The 24,751-nt window shown below is 32.1% G+C and overlaps 2 protein-coding genes across 2 annotated transcripts in view; one reads left to right on the top strand and one right to left on the bottom strand.

Annotated features, from left to right (window-relative positions):
* Nucleotides 1–18,678, top strand: part of LOC113402479 (uncharacterized) — a 75,492-nt gene extending 56,814 nt beyond the window's left edge. The window contains exons 3-4 of the mRNA XM_064216802.1: nucleotides 15,576–15,794; nucleotides 16,152–18,678. Of these exons, the coding sequence (XP_064072872.1) occupies nucleotides 15,576–15,794; nucleotides 16,152–17,252 (1,320 nt within the window). The 3' untranslated portion in view covers nucleotides 17,253–18,678. The remainder of the gene's footprint in view (nucleotides 1–15,575; nucleotides 15,795–16,151) is intronic.
* On the bottom strand, nucleotides 1,918–11,241 carry LOC113403451 (uncharacterized). Its single transcript, XM_064216668.1, has 8 exons — nucleotides 11,141–11,241; nucleotides 10,463–10,556; nucleotides 6,512–6,636; nucleotides 5,308–5,424; nucleotides 3,963–4,138; nucleotides 3,233–3,346; nucleotides 2,408–2,838; nucleotides 1,918–2,194 (listed from the first exon to the last, which is right to left on the bottom strand). Exons 2-8 carry the CDS (start codon nucleotides 10,510–10,512, stop codon nucleotides 1,918–1,920), a joined length of 1,290 nt encoding a protein of 429 aa, XP_064072738.1. The 5' UTR covers nucleotides 10,513–10,556; nucleotides 11,141–11,241.
* Nucleotides 18,679–24,751: the final 6,073 nt, after the last annotated feature.

Here is a 24,751-nt window from a genome sequence, read left to right as displayed (position 1 = left end):
GTAAAGGGCCATATTGATCTATATTAAATGCACAATGTATTTAAGGTACTTATTTGGATAAGGATTAATTCTGTTTTGCTTAAAATCGCTTCGAAAATAAGTCATTATTTCTCGTAAAAAGTAGAGGATAAAAAACTGTTATTATGGGTTATCCCTAAGAGATAGACATATACCATCGCGAACTATTTTGAAGACCATTTGAACGTGTACTATACTGTATAGTACATTACTTTGATCGATCTCGTAGGGTTCAGCCAGCGTTTGCAATGTAAGCGCAAAAATGTGTTTATTTACAGCAACCCTTAGAAACCTCTAAAATAATCAGTGTTTCTCTACTATATTGTGCACGTATTATTCATATAAACCTTCCCCTTGAATCAATCTATCTATTAAAAAAACCGCATCAAATTCCGTTGTGTAATTTTAAAGATCTAAGCATACATAAGGACAGACAGCGGTAAACGACTTTGTTTTATACTATGTAAAGATGATAATGATATTGGAATTGTTATTGGAGTAAAAGTTTAAGAAATAAAAAATCATAAGCAATAGTTTATCTTATGCTAGTTGCCACCTCGCATTGTAGTGATTATTCATCAGTGGTTGTGGTGGACTAAAAAGTACCATAGGACCTTCCTTGGAGTTAAATTTTGCTTCATAAAAAAATTCTTCAAATTCGATTCAGTGGTTTGACCGTGAAAAAACAACAGACAGACAGACAGACAGAGTTACTTTTGCATTTATATTATTAGTATAGATGATTGATCGCCTGTTTTTGTTACTTTTGTAAAGAAATATATCCATCTTATTTTCTATATAAAAATATGTAGTTATTAGTAATTTATTCTTGACGACGAAATACTTAATATTTCTCAAAGTAGGCGAGCCTACGGGATAAGTCGGCGTAAAGCTGCGATTAGTGGTCCGAAATAGGGAGGATAACGAACATCTCGACTTCGACGTAGAGATTACGTGTAGTATTTATTGACACTTTGCTGTTAAATGCTTACAATTTATTCTTACGATTTAAGATAAGAAAGATTTATTTAGAATACGGTAACGATTATATGTCTCAAATAGATAATCAAATGGAGATTCGAATCTAGTTTGAATTTAAAAAATACTTAAATTTTTATTGGCTGAAAAAATAGTAACAATTTATCTTCATGAAACTTGCAGTAGTACCAAAAAGTTTATAACCTTTGAGCTTTCTAATGTGATGTCGTAAATATTTTTTTTGAACCCACATTGCAAACGCTGGCTGGACCCTACAAGACAGATCAAAATAATGTACAGTATTTTACATCTTAAAAAGGTTTACGATGGTATATGTCTACCTCTCAGGGATAACCCACAATAAACATTTTTTATCCTTTACTTTTTACGAGAAATATTGGCTTATTTCGAAGCGATTTTAAGCAATACAGCATTAATCCTTATCCAATGAAGTACCTTAAATACATTGTGCGTTTAACATAGATCAATATGGCCCTTTACAGCGTTTAATTTAAATGAATATTTTCGAAGATATTACAGGTTCAAAAGTCAGGGACATAGCGGTTTGTATTGTCTAATGTCAAAAGCTATGAACTTTGTATATAATGACAATCTGTAATATATTTAGTATCAGTATAGCACCCGTGCGAAGCCGAGGCGGGTTGCTAGTTTATAAGTACATACTTACTAAGAAAATAGCGGCACTCGATTCATTTTGTACAAATGTTTGGAGGGTGTATAAAATTAACATTAATGTTTAATTATGCACGAACACTTGTATAGACATAAAATCAGACAAATTAAATTAAATATTTTTTTTATTTTCGTGATATAATAACGCACAGAGGACAAAAACACGATTTAATAAACCGAAATTAACACAAGCACAGCTTTTTCAAGCAACAAAAGAACGTCAAGAGATTATTGAATATAAGAAAACAGTAGTTTTTTAAGAGTCTTCTGTGAAGATATTCTTGGAGTTGTAGAAACTGAATTTTCTTGAGTTGGTTCTCTGTTACCAGCAACAATGTCTTTCTTTTTTTCGTTAGTATTTTTATGTCTTGATTTATTACTAGTGAATCGTAGATCATTGCTTCTCTTCCTTCTCAATGGAACACCTTTGATGTCTTCCTCGTAATCATCTTCTGACTTCTTTGCACCTGTTCCTATTTTTTTCAAAAATTCATCGTCGCTCATCCTAAAACATACATTAAAATTAAATCTTTAAGCATTTCCCGTCCGCCTGCCTACGCTATTAAAATACGCTGCTTCATTGGGGATTGGATACGTATACAATACATATCCGGCGGAATTACTTTTGATACATGCAGGTTTCCTCCATTGCCGAGCACTAGATGAATTGTTGCATATATTAACACATGAAAATAAGAATCAATAGTTTTTGTCTTACCCTATCGTGTCCAATTTATTCACAATAAGTTTATCTTTGAAGGATTCCATTTCTTCATCGATCGATTTCGGTAAATTTGGCTCGACACTTCTTGAAGGAACTTGTGTTGGTGTTGTGGTATGTGTCGGTCTAGTTCTGGGTGCTTGTTTCGGTCTAGTCGGCCTCACAGGACCGGCTCTTGGGGTGACCGGCGCTGGATATGTAGGGCTCACATAATCATCTGGATAAAGTATATCCTTCGAAATCTTATCGTAGGGTATTTTTGGTAACAACCATTTTGTTGGATCGTTTATTCTATTATCTGGAACGGCTTGTCGGAGCGAACTTATAGTAGAAGGGTCTTCAAATGGTGGAACATCAAACTTCATAGCACGCCTACTATTTATATCCCTTAAATCTTGTGGCTGGTTTCTCTCATTCTCTAATTGCACCTGAAAATGTGATATTGACACCAACATAAATAAAGGCGAACCCAGTTAATCTGACTAGCTTTTAAACTATCAAACCTGCTTTATGAACTTTTTACTATTATAAATATAATACGAAGATTATTTCTATCTCCATTGTAATACACGGAGACGCAGGAGATTTTCATTCCGTTATATCCTCTACATTACTACGCACTTAGAAAGGATTTTGCGTTATCCATAGCGCTAAACTTTCTAAATCTTCAACTTAATCCAACTGACCCATATAACGTATCGCCTTTTTAACAAAATCAGAGCAAATAATTGTGGTCTCATGTAATTTGAAAACTTAATCATACATATTATTTTTCTCTGTACAAGGTTTGGCTTTTTGATAAATTGTTTTCGTAAATATTACCTTTTGAATTTTGTCGTTCATTCGACGAGCTAAAGCCGCAGCTTTTCTCATATTAATGGCACTTTGAACAGCTTTAAGCTGATCGAGCGACCCCGTCGGATATGGTTTTATTAACTGAAATATGCACAATGTTTTTGACGCATTGTAAACAGAAAACGACTAACATTTAACTTCGAAAATAAAGTTTACATCATTCAATTATAAACATTGATTTATTCATTATTTCATACTTAAACTTAATCCCTAGAATATTTATGCAACAATTTTGCAAGTAACAACATTGAAGGGATTATGTTAAAATAATAAATAAAATATTATTTTAATATAGGTATCTAATAAATGGCCAAGTGGGCAGATAAATTTGTGCGTATAATTTTCTGTTATTCAAAGGAAGTGTGTATGTGCTCTGTATTCAGTATTTAAAAAATGTTGTATTAATATCAAATAAGATTATGTTGTAAGGGCCTGTTTATGTCCCACTTTTGAGCAAAGGCCTCTTCTCTTTTTTGAGAAGACTTTTGAAATTATACCAACGTTCTGCTCCATTGCCGATTCGTTGATACCTATATAGGAGATTTCCATCTGACATACAGAATCCCTCATGATATTTTCCGTCACCGAGTACGAAAGAATTGTAAACACAAATTAAGCAGATTAAATTATAAACCGCTTTCAATTATAATAACAATTTTTGCTGGTAAAATTTAGACGAGAATAAATTAGTAATTACCTCGCTTAGTGGCACTTCGGATGCTTCGGCCTCTGAAGGGCTCGGATCGGGAGCTTTCGCTGTCAGTCTCATTAATGAACCCTCAAAATTGTTTCGATCATTAGACTCATATATTGATTCATCTAGGCGTCTCCCTGACCTCAAGGTGGTTGTTTCGTCATTGGAACCGGTTACAACTGGAATGTGACATCATTAAGAAATATGACCTAACCTGGACCAGATCCAAGTTTATCGAGGAATAATATATCGCCGAAACTAATGTAGCATGTTTTTTTTTTTCGTTCATTATTTCTATAAGTAAGAGTAAATATATTTTTTTAATCAAACAAAATATGCCATTTTATAAAACAACTAGCTGAACTTGTGGCTTTACACAAAAAAATATAAAACACAAATTTCAACCCCATTTTTACCCCCTAGAGATGGAGTTTCGTAAAATCCGTTCTTAGCGGACGACTAAACCCTATAAGGAACCTACCTACCAAATTACAAGTTTGTAGGTGTTTCTGAGATTTTGTGATTAATCAGTGGTTTTTCGCTTTTATATATTTAGATTACATATAGCTATATATTACACAATGTGGCTCTTATGGATTTATATCAAAATTGGTTTAAGATGAAATTACAATAATAATTCATTAAATTAATTTAGTGTTTGATTATATTTTATTATTATGCTTATAAAATAACTAAGAGTTTTTACATTATTTTTACTCGGGGTAAAGTCTTTGTGTGGGGAGATTATCCATAATAAGGAAGTCTTACTGAGACAGTTATGTATAATCGTTTATGTTGATTTTATTGTCACTGTATACACTAAGGCGACCATTATACAGTATGTTATTTTTATCACATTATGCGGCTGTCAGGCAACCGACTTTCTGTAGTCATTACAGAAAGTGTTGAGATAAATATCTATAAAATATATTCTGTTTTTTTAATGTGGAACCTCTATTGCCGAGCCTTAGGAGTAAAACTACTCGTATGCCGTGACGTGTTTACTTGGTGGTAGGGCTTAGTGCAAGCCCGTCTGGGTAGGTACCACCCACTCATAAGATATTCTACCGCCAAATAACAGTACACTGTATATATCAAAATGAATGTGTTTAACAGAATAGTTCACGAGTTGTACAGTTGTTGTTTAAATTTTTTCGTAATTCTATACCATTAAACGTAAAAATGATATCTCAAATTTTGTTAAATGCAGAGCGTTGTTCATAAAGTTTTAGTATATGACACTATTATCTAAGTAGCATCGCTTTACAATTTCAAATTTAGACTATTAACGCGACTAGCGTGCAATGCATAATCTTGTATTTATGTAAAAAGGAATAATATCACTAACGGTTATTTTCTCCTATATGACCCGCCACGGGTTGGTGACCGCTGCGTCTCCAATCCATGTCATCAGCGATATCATCGTCAAAAATACCACGCTTCAAATAAACGGAGACATTCGTTTCTGAAATATAGAATAATTAAGTTACTTGAGGCCACAATGTAACGCCATCTTTAAATATGTTTTTATAAGCAGTTTTGACCAAAAGGGTTCCGTAACGTTTTCATTTTACGTCTTTAACAGCTGAATGGAATGTGAATTACCTACCGGACCCAGCAATATATGTTTTTTATAAAAAAAAAAATACAGTACTACAGTAACTAGGAATACATTGCTTAAAAAAATATATCCATAGTTAGTTTCAAAGATGAAAGTCAAGTCTAATGTATCCATAAATGTGAACTTATTTCGTATTACAAATATTATAGTGTTAGAATTTATAAAAACATTAACGATACTAAATTATTGCTATTCGTGGTTTAGCAATAAATTTGACAAGGTTTTAATTAATTTGTTGCAAGATGCGCTTTATATTTTATATTGTAAGTTTAGTACCTTAGTCAAAATATATCATTATGAAGTGTTTTATTTTATCGTTATTTTGAATTTAGAATCTTATGTTTATAAACTGGTAATAAGAACGTGTCTATAAATCATTTGTGAAAATTTATAATGGGCAATGAACTCTCCCTTTTGAATCCTCCTTTGGAGCATATTTCACCAAAACCTTTTTTGTATATATATTTTTTTTGTCCTCGTAATGGTTTTATTTAGCATAGAGCTCTAGATTAATTCAAAACATTAACACATGAAAACTCTGTGGAGTTTACCCGGGTTTGAGCATGTAACATTCGGATTCATTTGTTTTAGCCACATGGTCATCTGTGATGTTATTTAAATTAATTGCATAATATTTTATTTTTAATATTTCAAAAAAGTTTTCATATTTTGATGTTAAAGTAGATACTGAAAAATCAAGAGACTAGGTTCCATGTTCAAGTTCGTCAGAAGCACCGTTATTACTGTACAGTTACGAAAAGATATTTATATATTATATATAATGCTTATCTACATTTATTCATTTAATATTTTTTAAAACATAAATAGACAAAAGTGAAAAGTGTACATAACGTACTTAAAATACTAAAGTACTTAAGGTAAGGTAAACACAGGTAATTTAATATTGTTTATAGTTGAATTAAAATAATACCTTTTAAATCGATGTACTCAGCTAAAGAGTAATTGTACCCGAGGGCGACGCCCGACATGGACGCGGTTAACAGAGAACAACAGACCGCAGAGCTGATACAACAAGACATCGTAAACGTCCATAGTCTGAAATGAGATTAAGATAATTTGCAACGGTCCATTGAATTATGACTCGTAATTCCTTTTATATTTTATACGTAATATTTGAAATTAATAAAACGATATACGTTATATATCAATTAAATATGATATTGAATCAAACACTAATTTAAAAATAAAAGAAAACTTTGAATTCTTTTTTTAAAACGATTTGTGATACACCAGTTGCTAGAACATGTTAATCTTAGGGTGATACCACACTAGCAACATTAACCTGCAACTACAATTTAACAATCTAAGACTATTAATAATTTGAGCATTCGTCTTCAGTCGAGTCAGTTGTTTTTACTATCATGCATTCCATTATTCTCATTGATGTATGCTATAAGTTTTATCACTACAATACTCAGTACTTCTCACTCACTTACGTATAATGTTTGAATCTAAACTGCTACAATATAGGCGAATGCTCCCAGTGAGGTATCGCCCTTAACCGAATTAAATCCGAGCAACATCGCTGAGTTTCCGTGTGCTTAATTCTGTGTTTAAAATTCATCCCGTGTTCGCGGAAAACTTCGTGAGAAAATTTACACGTGTCGGATAAATATCATGTGTATAAGCTAAAAAAAACCTCTTGTCTATGCTATGCAGTAGTAGTAGAATTATAATCAAATATCAATAAATATGTTAAAAACATACGAATAAATAAGGAACATTTCTTTTTTTTTATTTGCGCCATGCCGGTGACATCACTTAATCGATTTTAATTATAAATATTTTTTTATTTAAAAGTTACCTGGAGAAATTCACTAGTAAAAGAAGCTTAAGTGCTTAGAATATTTTAAAATTATCCGGTGTCCCTTTCATTATTTTACGAGGATTTACCTCAAGACGATTACGGTCATCATTATGGAACGGACGCATCTAAATCACGTTGCCGTCTTCTATATAAGTAAAGCTCCAATGTCTGAACAACTCGAAATATATTTTGAATAAATATGTAACTGATTATGTAAATATAATAACATTAAAGTCACGAGGCGAAGCGCCACAGCTTATTGAACAAGGTTTTAATATAGAAAAATATAAAGTTTAAATAACAGTAAAATTATTGTAACTAAATATTTACTGTTACTATTAGTTTATTAAACTAATTTTCATCAATCTAGAAAATATTCAACGTTTCCCCTTTACTTGTTACCTAAGTTAAAAAAATATTATTTACTAATTTCAGCCCGCGGCTTAGCTCTCGTGTTAGGGCATTGAGGGGGGGAGTTTTAGCGATATAAAGCAACCTGTTCCAGACTAAAATCTATCTTAACCGTTCTGACGTGATTAAGAAACAAACATCCGTCCATCCAAACTCGCATTTGTAATATTAATAAGATTAATATACAACATTTACACGTGCTCGTCTATTTGATTGCTTTGATACATTTTATACACATATTAAACTTCGTTATTCGTGCAAAGATGCTTACATAATTTTACTGTTATGAGTATACAAGTATCTTGAAATAATAACGCAAGCGATTTTATAAATGATAGAAATAGATGGTTAATTTTTCACCCCAATAATCGGATATCGGAAAAAACGCGTTCATGGATTTTAGTTATGTATAGGTTGGCGGACAAGCATATGAGCCACCTGATGGTAAGTGGTCACTACCGCCCATAGACAATGGCACTGTAAGAAATATTAACCATTCCTTACATTGCCAATGATCCATCAACCTTGGGAACTAAATGTTATGTCCTTTGTGCCTATAGTTACACTGGCTCACTCACCCTTAAACCGGAACACAACAATACCAAGTAATTTTGTTTGGCTTAGAATATCTGATGAGTGGGGGGTACCTACCCAGACGGGCTTGCACAAAACCCTACCACCAAGTACATTAGATACTATTAGTTCAACTGTAATATGATAGAACATCCATCATCTCGGAAAAGCAATTTTCCTCTGTATATTATTTAGCTAACCAGATGAATAGCAAACAAAATTTTATAATTTAAGATCTCAAAGTAGTTTTCTTCTGTATACAAGCTATTAAATTTAAAATCAGTTGCAGTTCAATTTTGGAATTAAATCTTGGTTCTGGTGTCAACACAAAACTTGCGTAAATATCCGTTTGGATTAATTATTACTTAAATCTACTGATATTATAGTGGTAAAGACCTTATAGTAAGAGATCACCACCGCCCATAGACATAACCGCTGTGCGAAATATTAACCATTCCTTACATCGGTACACAATCTTAGTAGCTAAGTTATGTCCCTTTTGCCTGTAGTTACAATGTCTCACTCACAGGTGGTAGAATATATGATGAATGGATGGTACCTACCCGGACGGCCTTGCACAAAACCCTACCATCTGGTGAACCACTGACCTTGCACTCAATTTTTATATTTTTGACAAAATCAACTTACAATAATGTCATTAATGGACTGGTCAAAATTAAAAAAAAAGTTGTAGTAAACTTACAATAATTCGCATAGAGCTGAAAATTAGTACACATCTCAGGTATGATATTACAAATGAAATGTCTACTGTGATCGGATTATCAGTTATTTTACCACTTTTTATGTAAATATGACTTCTAGCTCCAAACCTTTTCCTCAAGGGGAGAGGAGACCTCAGTCCAGCAGTAGTTGATTATAGATAGTCTTCTAGAAACCTTAAAATTAAAAAGTGTACTATTTTTTGTGGAAACTTAAGAAATTAATTCGTTTATGTTTTGAATATTCTAAGAATTTTTCCCTCCAAAAAAAAATACATAAACATTATTGATATAAAATGAAATTTCCAAACTGGAGTTATTTGCAGAATCACCGAAGTGACTCGTTCATCACAATCTAATTAATGTTTGTTCTTATTCGTATTTTTTCACGAGCATCAGTCATTTGGTTACAAATTTTGTATCGTTGTTTTCGGCACGTGCTTTTGCTTGCACCCTTAGTTGGTGCATGCTTTAAAAATATAATTTATCATGACGATAAGTAATTTTAACACTATTATTCATTGACTGTGCTGTCTTGTTTAAGTTTTTCAGTTGTCCGTTACGATAATATGCACTCGAATAGTTTTAAGCAAATACCTAACTCGACAAAAAAAAAACTCTAACAAATTTGCAAGCAGACAAAAAATAGTTAAATTCAAAATAATGTCGCATCTATTCTTCTGCAAATCAACAGTTAATAAATATACCTGCCGCTGGGCACAGGCGACTTCTCTTAAAGAAGTACTATTTGTAGCTTATTCCATGACCGTAATCTAACGTGGATTTATGGCAACACATGCTACAAAATTACATACCACATTTTAATTCTAGGCATAATTACCTTGCTCTCAGTACAATAAACTTTACAAATAATTAAACATTTTATATCTCCCTTAATAAATTTAATCTTATGAATATTTTAATAAAATGTTGCTCTGATTGATTTTAATTTTATTACTTATTTAGTTTCATATATGTTAGTGATTGCGTTTTAATTAATTTATAATATTTATGATAGAGTCTATCTCTTTGACTGTCGCTTTTAATTAAATTGCTTATTAATTTTTTATTACAATTCCATTTAATATGTTTTGTACGTTAATATATCTATATTAATCTAATACCGGAAAGTATTGGTTAAGTTTTATATTTTTTTCTTATTTTATTCAACAATATCGTTTGTTTCCGAAATAAATGAATACATAATTATATAGGTTCCTTCACGAAGTTTTTTTACAATTTGAATTGTAAACACAAATTAAGCATTAAATTAATTTAATTTTAATTTATTTCTATACACAATGATCTGAAATATTTTTATTTAATGATTTGATTCACAACGTGCACTTACCTCTGTATAAGATCTACCATCCACCCACAGCAAGTGAATATACAGCACATGGTGAACTATACTCGATTCAATTTATCATCAATTATCAACTGAACTGGAATTTAAATAATGTGTTTAAACGAATGTACGTACTAATTATGTACCAGGTACTTTCACAGAGAAGTTTAATTATGGCAAACATTGTTACAGTTCGCAGATCGATGAAACACATGGATTTTAGCTGAATATGTCGTGTTCAATTCTGGGCAAATATCACCGTGCTTATAATAAATTTATCGCTGAAATAAAACATAGCGAAGAGATCTGCATGTTGTCGGATTAAATTCTGCAACATCAACGAATTCTCGCTGGAGCAGCGTGATGGAATAAACTCAAAACTGAAGGCTGTTAATGAGTTTCAGTTCAATATGATGAAATTTAAAATAAATACTACATATATTTTCTACATGTTATAAACTATAACTTAACCCTTCCTGGAACACTAAACGCGTATAGACGTCGGAACAAGTAACATCAAATTATATCTAAATCGAATAAGACTTTAGTGTACTGGTCCAAAAGTGTTAAGAACTTTTAACGATTCTAATTTAATAATTATTTATTTGAAAATAACATTGAAAATATAAGATTCATTATATTATTAACGTTAGTATAGAGGTTTGTGTCGGGGTAACTTACATTATGCATGACTTATACGAGAGTCGATTTATTATTTCGACTTTGAAATTTGCATATGAATAAATATATCACGCATAATTATGATTAAATTTTGCTTGTTACTAGTGTAGAATAACTTGTTTAGAAATGTAGTTACATTTCTATACAAGTTGTGAAATTGTCACTATTCACGGTGAGTAAAATGTCATGTCGTAAATTGTACATCGGTGTTGCATCCTATTGATCGGACACAATATAAAACCTCTTTATCTTTAACGGATATTTTAGGAATATCGGTGCCCTACATAAGTGTGGCTTGGTGCTTCAATAACCGTTACGTTTGGTAATCAGAATAGAAACAGTGAAGATATATTGGTTGCTATATAACATGTTTTTTTTGTAATAATATTTGTATAATATTAGGTTTATGCCGTTGTAGCATAATTTTATGGTTTGGCAAATGGAAAAACGTCATTTACATTTTATTCAAATATACATTTTTGCCTTTTTAGCACCAGACCACAGATAACAAATAAAATGCTACTTGGTACATAGATATTGGTTAAATAATACAGATTAAAAATAATAATTAGATAAAACAATCGTCGTTCGTGTGTCCAAAGATAAGCTTTTATTCTAAACTTTATTGATTGACAGATTAAAATAAACTATTCTTATAGTAAAATTATCATATTGCTTTCTAAATTTAATTTTTCAAAAAATTCAATGATCACATTACAAATTGGCATACAATCAATTGGAATTGTATTTTCCATTTATAAATATTTTCTTTTGAAATGATTAAGAAACGCAACAAGAATATTTCTTTATAATCGAATAACACGGCAATAATAACGTAATATAAGAAATATAAAATATTTCCATTTATTTCTCAAATCTGGGCTAACGGAAACTGACAGCGGAAAGTTCCATTGCTTACGGAAACTACTAACGCTCTTATATCCGGAACAGGTGCAACCTTTTATGTTATTTATAGAAGAATGTTAAATATTTGACATTTTAATATCGACAACAGTTATAATAATAATGCTGGCTTTCATTTTTAAAACGAGAATATTCGTTACTTTTTATTGAAAAAAAAAAAAACATTACATTTTAATAATAATTATTATATTGATTCGACTTTGAGGTTATCTTCAAATCCTTCACTATTTTCGTAACTCAGAAAACGACTAGAATTTCTGAATTTTTGCTGGGAATTTATTGTCTATTGGTGACGTTTATTGACATTTTTGTACATATTTATTTTCACACAAACTAAATTCCAATCAAATTTTAAAACAAGTAATTTCTTTAAACAAAACATGCAAAATTCACCTATAACTAAAAAATGGAAATATCATAATCATTAAAGTGAACTCCATCGTAATCATTAAAGTGAATTCCGTGTGTTTGTTTTCTGAGGACGACAAGTTTTCACCATCGAGAAACAAATAATTTCTTCGTAAGCTATTTTTCTTATTTAGGCATCATTTTTTATATTAATTGCGGATTATAAGGTTACTTATAAAGCAGATACGATGAAATATCCAATTATTACTTTTTTGTTATTTTGACTGTTCGAATGAAAATAAATGGAGGGTTACCTACGTCGTCAATGTATATTTCCTTTTTTTAGAGGTTCAGGTTACTGAACCGTAAGTAAAACAATTTATAGTCGTTAAATCGAGGCACATTGATAGTGTTTAGAGTGATATTTAATCAATTTTTCGTTCAATTCCAATCTTTGTACAAAAACCGGCCGCGTGCAATATCTGACAAGTATTGCCGAATTTTCATTTATTTATGAACACTCCTGAGGTGAGTATATGCATTAATTACCTTTGATAATCAGTATTCTACATGGCTTAGTAATAATTTCAATTCATTTTCTCATATTTTACTCTTGAACATAGACCTTGTCCATGTACTGGGTGACCAAAGTCGAATCCTATAGTGATTTAAATCTTATAAAGGCGTTGATTGCGTTAATAATTTCCCATATTTTGGCACTTTAAATATTCAACTTAATAAATTCAATCTTATGAGTTATTATTCAATTTTAATAACTTATTTTTGCTTGTCTAGGGCATTCTTAGGACCTTCTTAGTGCTTACGCTAGATAGGGTACGCAAAAAGTTGTTTTGTTCACAGGGAGTGTTTTTTTTATATATTCGAAAATTATATTTCAAAGTATTATAATATTGCTTGGTGGACTCCACTAAAGAGTTTTGCTGAGTTGGAAGAATTGCCTGTCCAGTGCTGTTGCCGCTGCTTCTGCTGCTGCTGTCCTTGATTCCCGCTTTGCACTTTGCTTTTGTTCTTGCATTGAAACAGCAGTTTCATTTCATTTCTGGACGCTGCGTTTAGGGTTTGCACTATCCTGCTTATTTTGTTTTTTCTAAATTCGAAACGAACGCCAATTCATACCATTACTCATGTCGTTTAGTTCGTCTGCTTAATTCCTAATTATTTAAATGCTTAATTAAAATAGTACATAGCGCTAAGCAAAAACGGTTGATATACATTACATTGTGTATTGATAGTTTACTTAGTTAGTACCTTTCATGACCACATACCGTCAAATGCCCACCGTTGACGATATCCCTGATTTTTGTATAATATAAAAAAATAATAATAGAATTATTTCATAAAAATACTTTTTGTGATAAAGACTTGTTTAACGAAGTTTTTTTTGTACCCCGTGACAGATCAGACTCACATTAATCGTAGAAATGTTGTTAAAGATTTGGTATCTTTATGAAATAACGGCATTCAATAGATTAGGGTTTTTAGCAGCCATTTTAATTATAAAATTTAATTAAATGGTTGAATCTTAATTTTAAATAAATAAAATTGTGCAATTTTCGATTTCAGTTATACAATAAAGTCATTAAAATTATAATTCTGATTAAGAACATGAAACTGTTCATTGAACGTTTCGAGTTTAACGCGCCCGGTTACATTTAAATAAGCGATGTGAAAAAAAAAATTGTCAAAGGGTTCAAATTTAATTGGAGGGAAATATAAATAGAAATGTAAATTATTTAATTTACTTGTTTATCTATCACAAGTAAATCTCGCGACAAACTTTTATATCATATAAATTATTTCAAATGTGTCAAATATGAAATGACGTAAGATAAGTTAACAGTAAAAGTTTTAGTGTAAGAGTTTATTTTTTTCTTTTAAGCGGATTTAATTAAAAGTTTTTTACTTTGAATTTATTTTTTACGTCTTAGTTATTTAAACCTGCTTTCGTATTTTCAGTAAGTCCTTACATTTGATACCGTATTATAAGCAAGCACTAAAAACTTAATCCGCCATATTGATTTACAGTGACGTCAATTTGTATTTTGACTGTTCTCAGCAAGCACTTTCATTTGATCCCATATTGTAGAAATGAATTAATAAAATATATCCGCCTATTTAGAATGAGATCACACAGTTAGCCATGCATTGTCATCCAAACTGAACGAGTATAAAAAATTTAAGCTCAATCCGTTAAAGATATCTGCTTCAAAATTGAGTTGCAAGATTTCACCCGTACCTACATACTTAATAGCTTATAATAAAAACAAATACGTAGTAAATAAATAGGTATTATTAAAGAATAATTAACATTTATAATTGAAAATTAAACGAAATTCATTTATTTTTATTCCTAAGATTGAATAATTTTATTCCAAAAATATGAAAATAAGAAACGGCCGCTACATTTTGTACAAATAGTTTATACCAACCTTTCTCGTGGGCTCGTTGAATATTTGATACAATTTGGCCTTTACACATAACCTCATTTTGACTTCTATTTACCTTACTTACATAGCTTTATTAATTAAAGCATGGATACAACAGACCCTTGGGACGGCAGCTACTCTTAATTAAAAATTTAAGTTTTATAAAGAACATTTGCAAGACAGCGGCATTTCTTTAACGTTTATAATTCAGTTTTCATGATCATATATACATTTTTACTTTTTTCTTTTTTAATAACGTACACAACATTAAAGAAATTCCATTAAAACCGCGAGTTATGTTTTGATTTAGAGAACTGAAGCCGTGGACAAAGAAATTCAGCAGAAGCGCTTAATTGCGTAGATAAACTTTTTATGGAAAACAATTAGGAGCAATGTTTGAATGCTATTGTCGAAAGTTATTGAGCCATATTCGTTGCAAATTAAAAACTAAGTCCTTCATTTATTTAATTATTATTAGGAGAGACGTTAATGTTACGTTACATTTTTTGTTTGGAACCCTAGTTGTCTATTGTCATAAAATTCTTGTATTTACGTATAGCAATACTTACCTACTTAAAGTTTATGTATATAGGACTTTCAGAATTGTCGGTATAATAACGTATTTGCATCAAAAAATATTCAAGCGATTAAACTTATTCTAATTATATAAAGAATTATAATATCGATTTTTCTTTATTTATTAATTATGCCCACAGCCAGCCTCAGCTTCGTCCGTGCTGTTGGTACACTTGGGAGCAGTGGGCGCGCTGGCCAGCGGAGCGGCGCTTTGCAGTGGGGGAGCTACATGCGCTTGCGGAGCGCTACTTCAAGCTCTGCACCCGCTCCAGCTGTGGACTGTATGCGGGCTACATGCTGATCGTGCAGCTGCTATTGCGGCACCATTGCACTACGCAGCGATTGTTTCCGCGAAAAAGGTAACTATAACGTTGGTTCTTTAGCAATAAGAATTATTGTTTTTTTTTTTAATTATAGAGGAATTCTTGTTATCGAATTAAATGGAAAGTAACATTTGAATAAATATTTTTTGTAAGGTCATTACATAGTCAAATATTATAAGTTTTATGTTTGGAAAACATTCTACATTATGGTATAAATGCGAAATTTTCAATTGATGGATCAAAACGGCTGAGGGGGTCTGAATAAAATTTGTCACAAAGATATATTATAGTCTGGAATAGCACGTTGATTACTTTTATCGCTAACACCTGCACTCCACCATACGCGAAACAGCGAGTGGAAACTAGTATTTTACATAAATTGTACATTTACAGGTAATCATCTGCGTTGCTAGTGGTTGGATTGCTCTCGCTGCTCTTCTGGCCCCGCTGGCAGTGGCTAAGCCGCCGTTGGTCTACAGCATCGGTCTCGGAAGTTGTACTCCTGATTGTGGCGCTGGACCTGCCGCGTTGGGATTTTGTCTTGTCTACGCGTTATTAACTCTGTTATTACCCACCGCGCTCGTTGTCCTATGCAGTCTTAAAATCTTACGTATCGCCCGATACCACCGGCATAGAATAGCAGCAGCAATATATGAAGTAACGTTATCTGCACAAGTAACGGTAACTCATCAACGTAACCCGTTCTCTCCTCCACCGCCTCCGCGCAGACGGGCTTTATCAGCAGTTCTACAACCTCTCGGATCGTTAGCAATCTTATACTTTCCATATTATTGCGTATTAATATGGCCAGCTATCGCAGTACCACCACAGTCTTTGGCTGCTATATCAGCTGCCCTTTTAGCTGCAGCTCCACCTGTGAACGGGATTTTATATGGTATTCGAAGTCGAGCTTTCAAAGATTCTCTACGTAATTATCGGAGAAAACGAATGACAAAAAGTGAGGTCACTCAGGAGATTCAAGCAAGAACACCAAGTGCTTGTGGATCTAGACGACCGTCTTTATCCGCTGGTTCGGGTTGTATACGACCGCCGACAACTAGACGACTGTCTGATGCAGCAGCAATGGGCTCCCGAGGGTCGGAGAGACCAGCACAACGTGCAGCGTCTTGTAATATGCTCCAAGATTCTCAAGAAGATGAAGTTCATAAGCCTCGGACTTCTGCTATTCCTTTAATAAGGGCACCACCACATATCGTTCTTGGTCGAGCGCTCGGGCTCGAAGAAGGTGTTAGTAGGGAACGCAGGCGACGTCAGTCACCTCGAATAACAGTAACTAGGGCAATGTCTGATGAATGTGAGTCACCATCTCGTCGCCCACTTTGTAGACAGCATTCACGATCGAGCGGTGCTCTTTTAGGCACTATGACTTGCTCTCCTGCCCTCTCAGAGAACGTTGGCGATAGCGCTGCAGACGAACAGCTCCTTCTCTCTTGGCCTCAACGATCACACGGAATTAGGCATGATGTTCTATAAAACGGGTCCTTTTTATTATAAATAACGCTATGTAAATTGTTATGTGTAGAAGACAATAAATGTGCGTGCGGTTTCGCTGTCGAGTTTCGCTGTTACTAAATTCAATTATTTTTAAAACGTTCTGTTGATACTCGACCTTCCCGACCAAACTGTGACCAACTGCTGTTTCCTATCTCTACTTATTACTCTATCGTAGACGTAATGATTTATCCTACAGGGTTCCTCCATATCGTTAGCTTTATTACAAACCGAAGTATTAATTTAGTGCGTACTTCTAAAAAGTTTTCTGTAGTATTCCTTAGGTTTAGAAAGATATATAAGATTGTTGGATATATTTTTTGTTATTTATTTCCTTATAGATTTCTATGAAGATTGTTATCGCAGAGGCTTAAATATATCACTATTAAATTTAGACGAAATGAGATTTGCACAGTACTAGTCACTACTATATGAAATGTTACGTTATGTTACGTTAGGAGAACACAATATGCAACGCTTTTATACATTGCCGCCGTCCAAAAGTTGGATTCTACGCCTTTAGTGTAGTGTGTAAAGCTTAAGTAGACATTGGGAAGTGATAATAGCATTACGTACTCCTCTATATGAGGAGGTTTGGTGATCTCATTATTAAAACGACACATTTATAAAAATATATGTACTTATCTTTCCAAGACACTAGGAGACATTTTGAAAAAATACTTGAAAAATAAATAAAAAATTAGGAAAATATATATAAATATTATTGTACGGAGACTTATATGAGCTTCAGTCGTTATTTTTACGTGAATATATTACATTCCAAACGAACAGAAGTATTGAAATAATAACATTGCTTATAATAAGAATAAAGCAACGTACCTTCACTGTATTTAAATACTCTGATATTTTGATGACATTTTAAAATGTAAATAATTTAAAAAGCTTGTTTTTTCTTATAAATGAATATGTATTTTATTTATAACAGATATAAATAAAAAAGAAATGTTTAGAAAGGATTTTAATCAAAGGGCTATTCTACCTGGAAGCACTTTTGATGTATTTATATTGAAAATTTAAATAGATTATTGTGAAATATTTTGATCGTAGAATTTATTAATTGTACTTATGAAACTCAGATTATTCATATGTCTCGATGGAGTGTCACGTTGCAAAAGAACTAAAGCAAACGAGCCAACTTTATTTTATGGTGTGCGTGACAGTGACGTGACATCTTTACTAGTGTGCGTGTTCTTAGTGGCCAACCGTTTCCGAGGCGTTCTGAACTTGGACAGTCCATCTAGACATAAAAATGATCAAAAGTATGAAATATAACTGTCGTTGTTTAATCTCAAATGTTTAAGGTACTTATCAAAAATTGTTATTCTAGTCAAAAAGCTGTTGTGTTAAAATAAGGTCTATGAGATTAAATAAGAAGACGCTGAAACATTTTGTTATTTTATTTTATCGTCCCAATTAGTGTTTTATTCATCGGAATCTTAGTTCTATTGGTTTTTTCTTACATTTACGTCATAATTGACGACACACTACATGCATTTATTAAATAAATAATAATAATGAAATTGAGACTACCTTGGAAGTTTAATCCAACGCTAATTATTCATTTATGGTTACATAATCAACAAAAACGCACGCACCCAGTACATAAAGTTGTTTTTTTAAGTCAAAAGTGCACAAGTTTTTTTTTTTATTTTAAGAGAAGTGGGCTATCTAATGTTAAATAGTAATCACTGTAAGAAATATAACCATCCTTTTCACTCTCAATGCGGCACCAACCTTGGGAAGAATGATAGTATTCCCTTGTTCACTCACTCTTCAAACCGGAAAACAAGAATATTAAGTATTGCTGTTTAGTGTTAGAATATATGATTAATGTATGTAAACGACATACAAAAATGGCTTAGCATAAGGCCTAACTGGATAATTATCCGCCGTCTTCAAATATGTACTTTAACATATTCACTGGGGCATAACGGATATCATATATATATATATATTTTATAAATAAATATATATAAATATTGGACAACATCACACACATTACTCTGATGTAAGTAGCTAAAGCACTTGTGTTATGGAAAATCAGAAGTAACGACGGTACCACAAACACCCAGACCCAAGACAACATAGAAAACTAATGATTTCTTTCTACATCGACTCGGCCGGGAATCGAACCTCGGAGTGACGTACCGATGAAAACCGGTGTACACACTACTCGACCACGGAGGTCGTCATATTGAAACACATGACCCTGTCACACATATATTGTTTGTAAATAAATTAGTTAAACAATAATACAGCATCAAGTTTTATTACTGCAATCCTAATGAAGTGATAAAACATAGTTTACATAACGGACTCAAATTTGCGATACGCCTCATGTAGTTGGTTGTTGGCAGAGTTCCTACTGAGCTCGTAAATCCAATTTACTTCGACCTAAAATGTCACACGTAAGCTTATAAAGGGAAAAATTATATAACATGCACATGATATAGACTGATTTAAGTTTGTGTTGTCTTAAATAATATTATGAATGGGAAAAGTGTGTTAATTTGTTTTTTACGCTTCAACTACTCAACTGATCATCGCAAAATTTTGCATATACGTTCTCAGCGGAACACAGAAGGTCATATTGTATCCAACAACATTGCCCACTTACACTGCCGCAAAGCTTGTGGGAACTAGTTCAATTACAATTGTTTCAAAGCTGAAAATCGATTATTTAATTACTATTGTAAACATATGCACTTAATTTCATTTTCTATGTATAGATTATTAGGATTATCTTCGACTTTAAAAGGTGTTGTAAATAACCTGACTTAAATTTTCCTCGAGTTCCTCGTATTATGTAAAGGGCGCATGAGGATGTGTATATTTATTTATACGTATATTTATACGACGATTATTATTAAATTTTCTTCTTTTATGACTACCTCTCGTCTAAAAAAATAGTAATAGCTACCGTACTATGTCCTGTTGCAGTGCAAATAAGTTTCTTTTTATTTGTAGGCGGAAGGGCAAATGGAAAACCTGATGTTAAGTGTCACCTCTGTCCAAAGATATTGGTGCCGTAAGAAATTTTAACCATTCGTTACACCGCCAATGCACCACCGGTTGGTGATGCATTGGTGCATAAGAACTAACATACTCCCTTGTGCCTTCTAACTGTTAAGACAATAATAATAAATATTGCTTCTTGACGGTAAAATATATGATGAGTACCTATTCAGAAGGGCTTACACAAAGCGTTTTAATGCGGATTAGCGGATGGATAAAAATAAATTAACTCATTTAAACTCCATGCTACGTTTCCCAAGTTTGAATTCGCAATTTTCGAATAACCTAATCTTTATGTTGTGATTGACACTTTAAGCTGCAGATCATGAGGTTCAAGTCCGAACCGGATTTGAATCTCATGATCTGCAGCTTTAAAAGTAGAAAATCAGAAATGAGGAATCTAGACAACTGATTTATAGGTCTATACGTTACTGATTTTTATTAAAATTCTTAATCACTTTTATCTTTACTTCGTGTGAAATTTTCACGTGGTTCTGATGTAGAAAGTTCCATCAGAGTCACTTTAACTAAATTCAGTTAATTAGCATTTTTGTCGTCTCACATGACAATCTTCAACGTGCGGACCTTTGACGGTGCTTCTAATATAATGCACGTTGAACGTCAAATGTTTAACAGCGTTGTCTGAGCAAGCGACGAAAGCATATGGATGATAAGTGGCCATCACCGTTTATAGAAATAAGGCTTGTAAGACGTTGTTAAAGATACATTTTTGCAAATCGAAAATATGCCGCCTGCCATTAAAACTAGAATGTCAATTCCCTTATGCCAACAATTACATTAATTCAATTATTATTCATTGGTTATTTAATTTTTCGGGAAGATTAAATATTGCGGTTTTGGACGCTCCATGGAATCTACGAGTATAATCCGAATCAATTGCAGCTTTCCATTCATTTTAATCATTTTTAAAAGTGATTTATATATTTTATTTATATAAGTAGGCCTCTACTTAAATAAATTATATACTTATTAAATATCTATCGTACAAATTTGTTTAATGTAATTTGAATAATTAAAAAAAAGAAGAATGTTATATGATCGATGTGGACTTTTTATAAAGTAATCGATCACTCGAAAGCAATTTGACCAATATGAAAAATTTAAACGGTTTTATTATATAGAGGCAGGTCCCCGGTGGTCCCACATATTTTGCTTAAGGTATGCCGTTGTTTAAATTGGAAATAAACTGTTTTATTAGACGACTAGCTTACAATCTTTGTTCGCATGGATGGAATAAAGATCTACATTAATCTTAAATTGAAAAATAAAAAATATTTTTTTTTATATTGAAATAAAAAATAAATTTTTGTTTAGCTTGCGCCTTCGATTTCGTATGCAGAAGGATTTGCCGAGGTTTTATTACAATCTTATAAATAGTTTAGGAACGCATAGTGAATAAACAAACAATCATTTTTATTTATTATTATTAGAACATATCACACATATTATATGAGTCAGTATATTTAGTGAGAATGTATTTTAATAATAATGTTCGAAAACATCACTTGAGACCTTTAGTTATAAAAAGTTTAATTAATGGCGTTCTAAAGGATGGTTAACATGGTTAATCAGGATGGTTATAGTGCCAATATCGGTAAGGTAAGGTAAGGTCGGTGCTGACCACTTACCATCAGGTGGTATTTGATAGTCTGCCTCATATTTAAATTTAAAAAAAAACAGCGGGGCAAATAAAACAAACAGACCGGCAGATAATTCTTTTCCATTTGGTAACTCGCAAATTAACTTAAAAGTTTTTGTTTAAATCACATAAATTTTACATTATTTGAATAGAGATAAGCCTAAAATTATAGACATCGAAAACGTACTTAAGATTTAAACTTTTATAACTTTTAGTAGAATAATGATTTGTCTTTTTAAAGTTTACCCGCGGCCAAACAAAATGACAGACAAAAAAGAATATATTTTTGATATTGGTAACTCGCAAATAGCCTTGTTAACTTAAAAAGCGGCAGTTACTTTTAAATCATCGACAGCCACTTTAATTTTATTTATTTGTATATTTATGTATATAGATATCAATTTACTTGGTTCTTAATTACAAATTTCTGTTTAATGTTTAAACTCTATTATGTGTAGCATAGAATATGCTTTATAAAATATAACGCCAAAATAAGTACAGTTATGAAGAAAATTAAAGTTAATACAATGTACAAAATGGCCGTCTTATCGTTAAGAGAGTGTTTTATTCCAGACAACCTTAGAATAGAGCACACGCGTTCAATGAAGCTGTAAGTACAGTTTGAAAAATCATAGAACACAAAAATGTAAAATATACCAATAATATAAAGAGGTAAAATTTGTTTGTTTTTATGTAGCGGATAATCTCCAGACCTAATGATTCAGTTCTAATTTTTTTTCACCTATATTAGAGCTTAATATTAAGTTAATTCTTAATTTAATATTAAGATTCTAAGTTATTTTTATTGCTGTGTATTATTTTTTCACATTTTATTTTAATTGTATTTAAATATTTTTTGCTTAATAGTGCATGCTGTGTCTCCTATAATTGAAGGAGCACAAAACTTGTAACCCTTATATTGTTTAATTTTACGAATATGTATTTAGTATTTAGTGTCCTTTGTTGGAGACTTATAAATAAAATAAAATTAATAAATAAATACATTATTCTTGAATTGGTATAAATTATATCATTGATAAATTGCACCAGTTCGAAGCCGGGTGGATTGCTAGTGTTGTATATAATGATATATATACATATTGATAAAACATTATGGCAGCGTACACTTGCCAAAAAATATAAATTAGTAAGCTAGTTTAAGTGGCCGCAATGATACTGAACGTTTACATTATTAGTAAAAGAGCATCTTTTACTACTCGCTTCTGTGCTAACACAGTTTTTTATTATTGTTATTAAGCTGCCTACACTGGTAAACAGTAAAAAGGTATGCATATTTTAATTTTGTATTCCTATTCTCATGTTAAGACTGTTGTTAATCTTTGATATTATTTACATGTTTGACATTAAGCTATATTTAAATTATAAATGCGAAAGCAACTCTGTCTGTTACCTCTTCACGCTTAAACTGCTGAACCGATTTAGGTGAAATTTGGTGTGGAGATTATTTGAATCTCGGGAAGGACATAAGCTCTACTTTTTTAATTCACCCCTCTGGGTGTTAAAATTTATGGTGAGGGTTTGTGTGCTATATATATATACCTAGATAGTTTTATAAATTTCGCGTGGGTAAAAACGCTGGTTCAGCTAGTAAATCATTAACCAACATTTTGAATCCCCTCATTAATTTTCATGTAAATCTGGCAAGGACAACAAAATTTAAAAGGATTATGGTAACACTCTCTCGGGAACTATAAGTAGGTTATTATTAATTAATTTTAAAATATGTATAATAGAAATTTGGACAACATAATTAAAGGATAATATCTTTTCCGTGAGCGTTATAAGTATACTTGCGGTTTTATTTTATATTTTGATGTAATTTTCATGAAATATTTTAATTACTATTATTGCTTCGATAAAACAAATAATTTCCACTCAAAAACAGTTTTACTTCCAGAACATTAAGAGTACTTCACTATCACCAGACTTTAGAATTTGTGCCCGTCTGGGTAGGTACCACCCACTCATCAGATATTCTACCGCGAAATAGCAGTATGCAGTATTTTTGTGTTCCGGTGAGCCAGGGTAACTACAGGCAGAAGGCATAACATCTTAGTTCCTTAGTCTTAGGTTGGTGGCGCATTGGTGATGTAAGGAATGGTTAATATTTCTAACAGCACCATTGTCTATGGGCGGTGGTGACCACTTTCCATCAGATGGCCCATTTGCTCGTCCGTCTGCCTAGATCATAAAGGCGTATGTTCCAGTATAACGGATAACTTTTTAGTTAAAATTGAGAAACTTTAATACATGTATGAATGGCAGGCGCAAAGCATAGCTATGGCCTTTTCGACACATGTCAATGCAACAACAAAAGCCGAAGCTCTGGAGTTAAATTAACTGGGTACAAAATAACGAGCGCCGTATTTACAGTCGCCCAGATCAAAGGTGCTGTAAATATTGCGGTACAGCGCTGAAACACAACATTGAAACGAACTAATAATTCTAATCCACGATACACAAATTTCTTAGAATTTAGAATATATGTATTAAACGAATGCTGTTTACAAGATATTTTGTAACCGACAATTTAAGATAATCAATATTAAACTTTCTTCGTCTAGGCTCGTAAAACTATTTTCGAATTGTCATGATACAATTAATTTTAATTTACAGTTTCCGCCGGTTCAATATACAGATCCGACTTCGTTTCTAGCCAGTTTCATCAATCAAAAATATACCTATAATAGTTAGGTTTAGAAACTACTTAAAAAAAAATACGGCCCACTACCGGTCTCATGATAGCGTTTTCAAGCGTTCTAGA

The sequence above is a fragment of the Vanessa tameamea genome, chromosome 13 (assembly GCF_037043105.1).
Source record: "Vanessa tameamea isolate UH-Manoa-2023 chromosome 13, ilVanTame1 primary haplotype, whole genome shotgun sequence".
Lineage (NCBI taxonomy): Eukaryota > Metazoa > Arthropoda > Insecta > Lepidoptera > Nymphalidae > Vanessa > Vanessa tameamea.
The sequence above is the reverse complement of the archived record's forward strand: the minus strand, read 5'-3'. Positions and strand labels throughout refer to the sequence as shown.

Coding starts and splice junctions, on each gene's coding strand:
- LOC113403451 (XM_064216668.1), bottom strand. CDS start 10,512: ATGTGCTGTATATTCACTTGCTGTGGGTGGATGGTAGATCTTATACAG. Junction 5,425..6,511: donor TGAGTACATCGATTTAAAAG/GTATTATTTTAA, acceptor TCTATATTTCAG/AAACGAATGTCTCCGTTTAT. Junction 2,195..2,407: donor AATAAATTGGACACGATAGG/GTAAGACAAAAA, acceptor TGTATGTTTTAG/GATGAGCGACGATGAATTTT.